Raw genomic sequence first — 12,466 nt, forward strand, 5'->3', positions numbered from 1 at the left:
ACGAAAAAAGTTACAAGCTAAAGAGACTCTTGCCTCAGTACTGCATTAGTGAACCTTTGGCATGATCCATTTTAAAGTGTTTACACTGAAATAACCAGAAAACCTTTAACTGGATGGCTATTGTAGGTAGTCACATATTGGCATTTTGCAGACTTCACAATGTACTATTTAGTGTTTAAAGACATTAGTCAGGTCAAATCGCCTACTTCCATATTACATATACACTATAGGTTAGTCCTCATAATGGGTCTCACAATGTACTATTTAGTGTTTAAAGACATTAGTCAGGTCAAATCGCCTACTTCCATATTACATATACACTAGGTTAGTCCTCATAATGGGTCAATTTTTTTTAAAATGTTCAACTCTCATCCCCTAAATGCACTGTGCAACATTTTTAATTGTTCCTACAATATCTAGAGGTTGCTCAAAGCCTTTGAATATTTAAACATATTGGTGGGGTGAGAGCATGAACTTTTAAAAGTTGAAAAATAAAGACCACCCTAATATACACCGATCAGCCATAACATTATCACCACATGCTTAATATTGTGTAGGTCCCACTTTTGCCAACAAAACAGCCCTGACCCATCGAGCATGGACTCCAATAGACCTTTCTATCAGAACCAGCATTCACTTTGTATAGTAGATCGGTGTATGTATAGTATGCATGCAAAATGGCTAGTAAGTCCAAAACCCAAGTATGCAAAATACAGTATATGAGAAATACCCAGATGAAACTGCATTCACTGAGATTTCTCAGATTTTCTCATCTTTTCAGACACAGGGAGAGAATTTCATTTTTTTATGGATAAAAATCGTGGCAGTTCAAAAAGTACTGTTTAGTGCCAATCATGTCATCTGAAATATTAGGAGAGTATATCCAATAGATTGGTCTGTACATCTTTCATTCAAAGCCCTTTTCACATCAAATCAAATATGGCATCCATGTTTATCCGCTATGCATTTTTTTATTAGTGTATATGTTGGGGAAAAGCTGCAATGTCTTCTGTCTCTGATTCATTTAGCATTGTGTACCTTCTACAGAGTAACTTTGCTCCAGCTGGTGAAGATCAGGAAGTATGTGCATGCAGTTTATGCAGCAGTATGTGAAGAAGTCAAGCATCACCACTTTGCCTAACAACTCCTTCCTGAAAGACAGAGGGCCATCTGTGTTCAGCCATTCCAGTCCTGCAGAATAATAATAAACGGATTAACAAAAACATAACTAAACACATTTTAACAAAATAAGTTTGTATACAATAACCACCGATCACATGCTACAACTGCACTTTATCGATTTTTCATGTGGGGTAACGTTAGTTTATTTGATCCACAGCCTGACAGGATCTCTGTTACATATTAAGTCAGTCGGTTATTGTAAGCCAATAATTTATTTCGAATTGATTTCAAGTTTCAAAGCCCCTCCCACACTTCAGATGAACTACATACAGTCGGCGGCCACCACTGAGTTCTTTACCTTCTTCAAAATCCGGGATAATTAAATCATCTTTTTCGTCTATTTTGTGCAAATACTGATGTACGAGATTTTCTTTCTCTTCTTGAGTCGTCGCGTCGTCCAAAGCGTAATCTAACTGGCTCTGAATGGGAAACAGAGCTGACAGCTTACTGTAAGACGCCATGACTCCCACAACACACACAGTGAATGAGCTACACATTTAGGCGCAGCACTTTCGACAAAACAATAATCTACATTAGATATTTGTTTATATTAGCTGCTCTCAAAAAAATTTATACATTTTATTAATATAATTTTTAATGTCCTGGAGGCATTTGTTTTAAGTATTATGGAGTGTTTAAAGTAAACCTAAAATGTGGAAAGTGTCGAAACCAATGGGAAATAGATATGCTTTCAACATTGGCGGTAAGAACTGTAGCAGAGAAAGATAATCGTCGATTTGTTTTTTCCACACAATGTGAACGTATTGTGTAAATAACACGACAGAATTCGTTTTATTGACTTTTAATGTTTTTGTACTTTTGTGGAAGATACGGTCGTCTGTGTGAATCAGTGAATAATTTTATTGTTAAGAGATGAATGTGTGTTTTCAAAACTGTTGCTTTCAAAACAAAACCGGAGGATTTGTTTATTTTTACAAATGTCACAGAGCGGATCTGAGAGTGACATATGGGACTATAAACCACTTAAAAAGACTAAAAGAAAATCCAACGTCTCCGGCGAACGTTGGACAAAAAGGAGAAAGGACAAATCATCAGTGCAAAACGTAAACGTAGAAGTCAACAGTGTTCAAACACACAATGATTTAGACCAAAATATAAACAGTTGCCTCAGTAATTCAGGAATTAATGGGAGATCAAACCAAGAACCAATCTCAAGCACTCGGGATGTGCATCATGAGACACCTCAGGATAAACAGCCGAAGTCTGGAGGCTTCTGTCCCATTTGTCAAATGCCATTTTCCATCCTGGTGGTTCAGTCTCAACAATGGCATGTTGCAGAATGCTTAGACACCCCAGGAGAAGACTGTAAAGGTATAGTTTTGGTTTGTTTATATTGCATATCTCCCCTGTCTAACACACCTTCTGCAAAATGTATAAATAACCGTATAGAAGAAAGACACATGGGTTTCAAAGCCACAAAGTTGAGTTAATAAAACAGGATTTTTATTTTTTTGGTGAACTTAACTAACCAGTGCTTTTGCATTACACTCCATCCCTTGTATTCTTCCCATTCATTTTCCTTCTGATGTTCCAGAATGTCCAGATGGTCTACAGTGCACATCCTCCATCCCCAATCACTACAAGAGGTACAGCCACTCTCTGCTTGCTCACAGTCGAGCTCTGAACGACAACGTTAGTACCCAGCGTACCCAAAGTTTCAAAGCCAGAAATACCTCAGACTTGGACTTTAAGTCTGTTAGTGATGTTGCACCTGCCTTTAGTACAGAGAACTCTGTGGACAGCGCTGTAAACACATCCACCTTTTCCAGCCAAAGTTCTTCTCCTGGTGAAGAATTAAAGGGAACTCCCACCAAGAATAATGCCCTGCTCTTCTTGCGCTCTCCTAACGCTGAAGATATTAAGAAAAAGAAAGGCTGGTCTCCTTCCACCAACAGATCACAATCCCAGAGTTCATCACAGGAGACCAGAATAAAGGTCTCCACTCCAGTTAAACCACATCATGGTGCTGTTCAGAAAGAGGCAGATGAAGTTAAAAAGGAATTTAGTGATGATGAATATATCTCCTACTCTCCACTATCTGAGCTTCCAGATGTAGACGAGGAACACGTGGCCCAAAAAACAAATAAAAAGCTAATGTTTCACAATTCTGTATTACATAAAAAAGAAGTTGAGGATGATAATGATTCTCTGCAATTATTCAGTGATGAAGACGATGAGATGTTCGTTGACGTGCTGGACCAATATGAGACTAACAGCCAGGAACATGAGTCAAACAGAGACACCTGTGTGAAATCCCAGACTTCATTAACACCAGATAATCACCTGATCACTTCCAGTTTCACAGGTGTTCCTGATGGACCTCTTTTGCAGTCTACAACAACCCAATTACAGTCGCCCCAAAGCTTGGTATTAGAGCGCCTTCGAGAACGCATTTCTAGTCCTACCAACGTCAACGGTTTAGGATCAACTTGTTTGGAAGCTACTTCTGCTTGCATAAACCAAGAGTCGTCTTCCAGTCAGACAACTTTATCCCTTACCCAGAAAACACTCTCTATGACTCCTAGGAGAACCCAGACTAAGGGAGGTCCCCCTGGATTGAAACAAACAGACATTGGGGTGTTTTTTGGCCTTAAGCCATTGATTGTAAAAAAGGCTGAAGAGGATGCCAATGACACACCTGGGGAAACCAACCAGAAAGGATCCAGGAGAGCAAGGATTGAAGAAGCTAAGGGGGAAGATGCAAAACGGCCGGGTAGACGACGGAAAAAGAACGAAGCGCCATCTGAAGCGTCTAATGTCTCTGCCGGAGAAGATGGCACAGCTCAGCCCACGCAAACAGAAGGAGGAAGAGGAGGCAGGGCAGCGGGGCATAAAAGATGGAGCAGGGGAAGAGCGACAGATGGAGATCCTGAGGTGCCCAAACGCTGTCCGTTCTACAAGAAAATTCCCGGTTTGTGCATTATTTCAGTACAGAGCTAGATTTAAGCCACAGTGGCATACATTTTATTTTACAACTTTAATGCTAAATCAGTACAAAATATGGTACATTTATTTTTACTATGTTAATAGCAGTATTTCTTTGCTTGGTCCAAATTGTTAAGTAACTATAATATACATTTTCTCTGTTCAGGAACTGGTTTTGCTGTGGATGCTTTTCAGTATGGGGTTGTTGAAGGTGTCACAGCCTACTTTCTTACCCACTTCCACTCAGACCACTATATTGGCTTGAAGAAAACTTCAGTTTTTCCCATCTACTGCAACAAAGTATGCCTGTCTTATCACAGATTATTCTGGTTTGCTTTATATACTGTTTATAATAGCTCTGCACTGCCAGCTGTCCAAACAAAGATGACACATCCCTAAAAACAATGGATTGTTGCTGATATGAACTGAAAAAATTACCATGTAAATGCTCAATCCCCAAGTCATTCAAAATGCATCATGTTTATGTTATCAAATCAAAGCACATTAACATAACAAAATTTCATAGCTAACTTGTATAATTCTTTGCAGGTAACCGGTAACCTGGTGAAGAGCAAGCTGAAGGTAGATGAGCAGTATGTTCATGTTCTCCCAATGAACACACAGTGTACAGTGCAAGGGGTGAAGGTCACTCTTTTGGATGCTAACCAGTGAGTATACGAGTTTGTCTTTTTCTCTGGCTTGCAATTGCTTTACTTTTTTTGGAACATCACGTACACAGCATTCTATAATGAATTGCATCTTTAATATAATTAAGTTTTTAATTACTGTGACTGTTTTACCCTCCAGCTGTCCTGGGGCAGCAATGTTGCTGTTTGTGCTGCCAGATGGCCAGACGGTTCTCCACACAGGTGACTTCCGGGCTGATCCGTCCATGGAGCGCTACCCAGAGCTGCAGGGTCTCCGGATCCAGAGTCTTTATCTAGACACAACGTGAGTCCTGCAGCTTGCTTTATTCGACTGTACTCTGAGGACTTATATATTTTTAACAAAGCTACTTTGCCCTTGGACTTCATTGTATGGGAATATACAGAGGTCTCTGTTATGCCCTGTTATGTTTGGCACGTTTCAAAGTTAGGTTAACTCTCACTTTTAAAGGGGACATACCATGAAAATCTGACTTTTTCCGTGTTTAAGTGCTATAATTGGGTCCCCAGTGCTTGTATCAACCTAAAAAAAGTGATAGAGAACAACCTAGTAACTTAGTTTTGAAAAACCTTTTTCTGCAAGCATGTGAAAAAATGGGTCATTGAAATTTAGCTCCCCTTGTGATGTAAGAAAGGGATTATACCGCCCCTTAATCTGCACTATCCAACCACAGCAGTGCCATTTAGTGCAGAGATCAGCTCATTTGCATTTTAAAGGACATACACAAAAATGGAAAATTTTCACATCTGCAAAGTGTCAATTTTAACATGTTATAATAAATTATCTATATGATATTTTGAGCTATAACTTTACATGCGTACTCTGTGGACACCAAAGATTTATGACATCTTAAAAAAAGTCTTGTGAAATGTTCCCTTTTAAATTCTTTAAAAACTTTTTTTAGGTGCATTATCGCACAATCCTATTTTTTACAATAATAATAATAAAAGCAACACTAGCAGTGCGAGCATGTCAAAATCTGCTGATCGCTGCAAGTCTAGTGTGATCATGGCCTAAGACAGTGGTTTTCAAACTGGGGGCCGCGAGATGGTTCCAGGGGGACCCTAGTTTTATGACATTTTATAAAATACATTCATTTATCATGAATTCTGTGTAATTAAACCTAAAAAATAATAAGCCAACTAACCAACAGCACTACTAGGTATAATTTTATATGTTTTGTTTAATTAAAATATTACATTTTAAAACTGTTTTTGGCATAAATTTTCTTTTGGGGGGCCGCGAAAAAATGCACTGTACACAATAGGGGCCGCACGCTGAAAAAGTTTGGGAACCACTGGCCTAAGACACAAATACTAAGAATGTAATAATTTAACTTACTGTTAAAATAGATAAAGAGTGGGAATCCAAACATAAATCTTCGATTTTTATATGAAATGAATTTTAAACATCTTTTCTAGTCTTACTTTATATAATTAGACATTATTCTCGCCAGGAATATAGCCTTAGAAACTGGCATGGCGTTTAACAGAAAAAGAAAGATGATGAGTGGCAATTTTTTGCTACTTAGTCTCAAATGATCAGATCTTAGATGTCTGTACACAACTGTATACAGCTTATGTGTACAATAAAACACTTTCTTTCTTAGGTATTGCAGTCCAGAATACACTTTTCCTACTCAACAGGAAGTCATCACTTTTGCGGTTAACACAGCCTTTGAATGGGTCACTTTGAACCCCCGTACGCTCATAGTGTGTGGCACCTATGCAGTAGGGAAAGAGAAAGTCTTTCTGGGTGAGTAACGTTGCTTTACTTCTCCAGACCTCTCATATGCTTTGTGTGGGTTTATTGAACTTAAAAGGACAAATTATACTCTACTATAAGATGACCACGAATCTCATGAATGATAAAGATGGGAGAGTTTTTATGTAACCTTTGCTGTCCTTACATGGAAATGGATTTTCTCTTCCAGAATTTTCTCAATGGCTATTTTATGAATGGATCTCATAAAATAGCCAATTTACTTTATAGTGCTGCACCTCTGTCTGTCTATCCTAAAAGTTTTATACGCATCAAGCTGAAAATGTATTTGGCCTGTACGTTGAAAAAATGTTTGGTGTCAACTGTTTTTTTCTCCCTAATACTCCTTTCAATCACTAAAGGCTGTATATCATCCTTTTCCCCTTATAAATATGTCTTTACCTGTCCTCTCTGTTACTCTAGGTGTCGCGGACGTGTTGGGATCTAAGGTGTGTTTGTCCAGGGACAAGTATAACACCATGTGCTGCCTGGAGTCCGAGCAGATTGGCCAGCGCATTACAACAGACTGGCATACGGCACAAGTGCATGTGCTGCCTATGATGCAACTTAATTTCAAAGTGAGTCGAGTCCCACTACATTTACTTTTTTTTACATTTAAACTTTATTTAACAGGGACAGTAGAGTGTTCAAGACTGTCCCAGGGTCAGCTTCAGAGCTAAATTGCATTTTCTGTCCTTGCGGCATCTTGCATAGTAAATACTATCACTGATTTTCAATATAAAAAGTGATTGTGGACTGGCTTTTTTCACCTTTTCACAGTCTTGGGCATGCCAAAGATTAGTAAAAACATTGGCTTTGATGCTTTTTTAGTTTTTGTGCAGCATCAGATTTTATTTTTCTCTCTCATTTCTGGTTTGTGGCCATTTTTGCCCCATTGTAACAATGTTTTTTGATTGCAGACCCATGAAACCTAATTATCATGCATTCTTAATTCTTTGAGGCTTTTCCTTTTGCAAAGCGGTAAAATTTGGCATTTTTACTGTTGAACAACATGTGGCACCATTAACCCCTTAGTAGCCTGTGCAAAAACCAGAGCTTAATTTCTGATTTGTACATTGAGTTATATGGAATATAACAGCAGTGTGCATGCGCCTCCCTCGCCCACCAGTTAGTGCTGCACTGGTGAGAGAGATTTAGTCTCCTGCAGCTGTCTCTCCAGACACAAATCTCCAGACACCAGCAGCCATTTTTGGCCACTAACAACAAGTAAGAGTAGTAAATTTGCCCACCGTATATTGTTAAGGGTTAAAGCACATTACACTGTGAAAAGTGATATATCAACTGAAGTAAAACAAAACAACTTTGGCTCATTTGTCATAGTTGTCAAATTCGTTTTTTTAACATTCACATTTTTGTGCTACTTTGCTGTTTCAGTTCATAAGTGTTTAAAAAAGAGCTGGTTATTTTAAGAACAATCAATAAGGCTGTTTACACTGGTTTTGGATTTTAAAATTCATGTGGCGTTCCCTCTTACCTTTTAATTTCCTTGACAGCGCATTTATGCTAATGCCGGTGGAAAAATTAAGATTCTAATTACCAAGACCGAGTGCCAACGCAGCAGTTCTGGCAGCGGCCGAGCTGATTGAGACCGACTGAAAATAAATTCTAATGAGACAGATGCAGATAATAAAGATTAGGTACATGACTGCGCACTGAACCATTATAAACAACTTTTTCACTCATGCCAATGTTGATTTATGCCAGTTTTGGAGCTGTTCCCAATGTGTTAAAATGGCTATGACAAGGTGGAACAAAAAACTGCTAGGTTAATTGTAGATTACATCGTGTTTTGATTGTCCCACGACATTGAGAAGCCATTATGTAAATTTTTGAAAGAAGTTGATTACAGTAATTACATTGATTGTAGCATCTACAATGACACTTAAGCGCCACAGTAAGATAAAAACGTACTATTTTGAGAATAAAATCATAACATTATGAGTTTAAAGAGCAATGTTACAAGAATATTGGAGATTAAAATTAGGAGGTTAAATGATTAAATGCGTACGTATAAATATGAAAAAACATTTGGTTATCACAATAATAAAAGAAATTGGATCTTATCTGTACAATAATAAGAAAGGAAACATTGGTTTATTGGTGCATCAACACAAAATTATAATTTTGTTGTTTTGTCACTTTAATGTTACGGCATTATTCTTGAAACTTTGACTTTATTCACAAAATGTTTTTGCACAATACATTTGCATTTACGTTTTTATTCTTTTCCTAGCTGCTTATAAATGAGCTGCAACGCAAGCGATTCTTTCTGAATATATTTGTGTGACTTGGAATGTTGCCTTGGGCTTTTTTTCATTTTTCATCTCTTTCATTCTTGTTTTCACTACCCATTCATGCTTCAACTACCCATTGTTAACTATACAGAACTTGCGGGCACACTTGAAAAAGTTCTCAGAGAAGTATGATCAGCTTGTGGCCTTCAAGCCCACGGGATGGACCTTCGACCACAGTGTGAAAGTGGAAGACATTCAGCCTCAAACCCAGGGGAACATCAGTATCTATGGTACATCTCATCTTTCAAACAAACTCTTCAAGTATTTTAATCATAAGTATAGCATGCTTTTAATTGCATGTATTTCAGTGCATGCCATTAAAAACATGTATTTCAAGTACAGATCTGAAAAAGCAGCCAAATGCTTATATGTAGGTCTGAATTTTCTGATGGTCCTTGCAAAAGTTGAAAGTGGATGAGAATTAGATTGCGAATCCAAATATCAAACACAATCAAACGAAATGGACGCACACCAAATTATGTGGTTTTTGTAATATTGTATTTGCATCTTGATTTTACAGGAGTCTAAAAATACACACACTGTTTTGTCTGGTGACGTCAGCAGCACCGGGCAAAATACAAAGTGTTTTTGTCATGCTTTTAAATTAAAATGGAAATAAGACATTAAAAGCAAATAAAAAACACATTATAGTTGTGCGCCATTTACTCGTGTTTATGACAGACGGTATAATGGCAATTTAATAGGTTTTTTGCTTAATGGTTGGGCCTGTACCAATAAAGACAAAATGCAGAAGACATATTTTATTGATTTCTACCACACCTTCTATTTCTTAATAAGATCTCTGAGCTGATTACTTTTCATTAAATTAAATTAAATTAAATTAGTGTAGACAACATAGCCTTGTCAATCCGTGCCACTGATGTGATTATACCGAATGGCTTCGTTTATACATTTGTGTGTGGAATATAATTACATTACATTGATTTTTCTTCCCCTTCTTGCAGTTGTTAGTAACGCTGAAAGTCATTTCAGGGAAGCACAGCGTGCCTTTAACAAAATCAGCAGATGTGATTTCACCCAAAGAAAAACTCAAGTTGTCAGGTTTTGCAAGGCCAGGGTTTTAATTTCCAAATATCAGCGGTCTGCAGCAGGGTCAGGTGCTGCCTCAGGCAATAGTGCATCTCATTTCACAGGCTCTATTGGAATCTAAAGACATCCAGCATGGGAATTAATTGGGAATTTATGCTTTTTAGATTTAAGCCTTTTGCTGTAAGATGTTGTAAAGGGCCCATATCATGGAATCAAGTTTGACCTTCAAAATAAGACATTTCAGATCTTTAATTTTTATTATATATTTGTGTATTTCTACATTCATTAAGTATACAGCAACTTGGTCGAGTCAAATAAAAATGACAGTGGAAACTGCTGATTCATTCATGGTTGTAGTTCCTAAAGGCCCGTTATTAAAAACTTAAAATATGTGACCTTGGACCACAAAACCAGGCATAAGGGTCAAATTTTGAAAATTTAAAAAATTAAAACATTTTTAAATAAGCTTTTCATTGATGTATGGTTTGTTAGGATATGATAATATTTGGCCGAGATGCAACTATTCGAAAATCTGGAATCTGATGCAAAATAAAAAATAAAAAAAATCGCCATTTAAAGTTGTCAAAATTAAGTCCTTAGCACTGCATTCACTCACAAAAGTAAAAGTTTTGATATAAGTATTTACCACTTATAAATTGGTTTTTTGCTATTGCTACAAATATACCCGTGCTACTTAAAGGTATTTAAAGGGTTAGTTCACCCAAAGATGAAAATAATGTCATTTAATGACTCAGCCAGATGTCGTTCAGGCTCTTGGGACCTCTGTTCATCTTCGGAACACAGTTTGGGATGTTTTGGATTTGGTTTGAGAGCTTGTTGACCCTTCATTGAGGGTCTATGTGTGGTACGCTGTCCATGTCCAGAAGGGTAGTGGAAACATAATTAAAGTAGTCCATGTAACATCAGTGGGTCACGGTTAGAATGTGTTGAAGCATCGAAAATACATTTTGGTCCAAAAACAACAAAAATTAAGACTTTATTTAGCATTGTCTTCTCTTCCGCGTCTGTTGGGAAGCGCGTGTGCGAGACTGGAGTCACGTGACTGCAGTGACGAGGATGACGTGTTATCCTCAGACATGTTTGCGACGTGTTTTTTTTTCCAAATTTACAGCATGCGTCTCCCTCAGACTGTAAACGAGGCTCGGTTGCACAAAAAAAAGCTGGGGCGCACCAGATAACACGTCAGCCGCATTGTACGTCGTCCGCATCACTGCGGTCACGTGACTTTGGTCTCGCCCATGCGCTTCACAACAGGACTGGAAGAGAAGACGATGCTAAATAAAGTCGTAATTTTTGTTCTTTTTGGACCAAAATGTACAAAACACATTCTAATTGACCCACTGATGTCACATGGAGTACTTTGATGATGTTTTTATTACCTTTCTGGACATGGACAGTATACCATACATAGATTTTACATGGTTTCAACAAGCTCTTGGACTAAATATAAAACATCTTAAACTGTGGTCCGAGGATGAGCGGAGGTCTTGTGAGTTTGGAACGACATGAGGGTGAGTCATTAATGACATTATTTTCATTTTTGTGTGAACTATCCCTTTAAGACTGGTTTTGTGGTTCAGGGTTAGTCATATAATATAAATAGCCTACCGGTATACAAGTAGTTAATGGAAAAAGTAAAATGTTACGAAAGGGTATAATATGGTCCCAGTCCAAAAATTTATTTGTGCCAACCAATGCAGAATATTATATTTTTGTCTATATTGATTTCTCAATAAACTCTTGTGTTTGTCTGTTGCAGGTATTCCCTACAGCGAGCATAGCAGTTTTTTAGAGTTGAAGCGTTTTGTGCAATGGCTGCGACCGAGAAAGATTATTCCTACAGTGAACGTGGGCAGTTGGAAGAGCAGGAAAGCAATGGAAAGCTACTTCCATGAGTGGCAGACAGAACCAAGAAACCTCCGTTAGCCCAAAGAAACCCAAGCTCTGAAACAAGGCAATAATGAAAACTGACCTCCACAATTAAACTTTTGACCAGACAGTCAAGCGATGCGCTCATCAATTGGATCAGTATTACTCTGTTACCATTTCAGCACAATATGGGGCAGTTTCCTGGACAGGGTTTAGATTAATCCAGGACTAGAAAAAACATCTTGACACAAAACAATGATGCATGTTAAGATATGTCAGTGCAGCATGTTTTCTAAATTAAGGCAGATTGAACATGCACTTTAGTTTGGGACTAGGATGAGCCCTGTCCAGGAAACCGCCCCAAATTGTTAAGACCATTTGAGAAGGTGGTCAAAAAGATATGGGAATCCAACCTTATTAAATGATGATTGTAGTATGGTTTATATTGTTGCCATTACTAATGGCTTCCCTGTCTGTTGTCTACTTTACCATAACCATGTTTCTTGTTTTAAAGTTGTTTTTTACCCAGCTAAGTGAATGTTTTTATATATTTTAAAAATAAATATTTGTAAATGAAATAAATTCTCTTTGGTTAACACACTTGTTTCATTCATTATTTTATTGTTTTTGTCAACATTCTTATTTTTGTCATTATG

The 12,466-nt window shown here is 37.7% G+C and overlaps 2 protein-coding genes across 5 annotated transcripts in view; one reads left to right on the plus strand and one right to left on the minus strand.

The window, feature by feature from the left end:
* Positions 1-2,811, minus strand: part of nhlrc2 (NHL repeat containing 2) — a 174,414-nt gene extending 171,603 nt beyond the window's left edge. Inside the window, exons 1-2 of one of the 3 annotated variants that reach the window (XM_055175998.2) lie at positions 2,673-2,811; positions 1,039-1,191 (exon numbers count right to left, since the gene is read on the minus strand). In XM_055175998.2, coding sequence (XP_055031973.2) covers positions 1,039-1,126 — 88 coding nt within the window. In that variant the 5' untranslated portion in view covers positions 1,127-1,191; positions 2,673-2,811. Of the gene's footprint in view, positions 1-1,038; positions 1,192-1,480; positions 1,725-2,385; positions 2,511-2,672 lie in introns of those variants that run through there. The other 2 variants (XM_055175999.2, XM_055175997.2) reach the window with 2 other exon arrangements.
* On the plus strand, positions 1,732-12,406 carry dclre1a (DNA cross-link repair 1A (PSO2 homolog, S. cerevisiae)). Of its 2 annotated transcripts, XM_055175996.2 has the most exons (9): positions 1,732-2,514; positions 2,738-4,114; positions 4,295-4,428; positions 4,678-4,796; positions 4,936-5,079; positions 6,404-6,549; positions 6,979-7,133; positions 8,962-9,100; positions 11,701-12,406. In XM_055175996.2, exons 1-9 carry the CDS (start codon positions 2,121-2,123, stop codon positions 11,865-11,867), a joined length of 2,775 nt encoding a protein of 924 aa, XP_055031971.2. In that variant the 5' UTR covers positions 1,732-2,120; the 3' UTR covers positions 11,868-12,406. The 2 variants fall into 2 exon arrangements, with proteins under 2 accessions (XP_055031971.2, XP_073723138.1); XM_073867037.1 differs by lacking the exon at positions 8,962-9,100 and having other exon boundaries at positions 11,701-11,945.
* Positions 12,407-12,466: the final 60 nt, after the last annotated feature.

Source organism: Misgurnus anguillicaudatus, chromosome 4 (genome assembly GCF_027580225.2).
Source record: "Misgurnus anguillicaudatus chromosome 4, ASM2758022v2, whole genome shotgun sequence".
Lineage (NCBI taxonomy): Eukaryota > Metazoa > Chordata > Actinopteri > Cypriniformes > Cobitidae > Misgurnus > Misgurnus anguillicaudatus.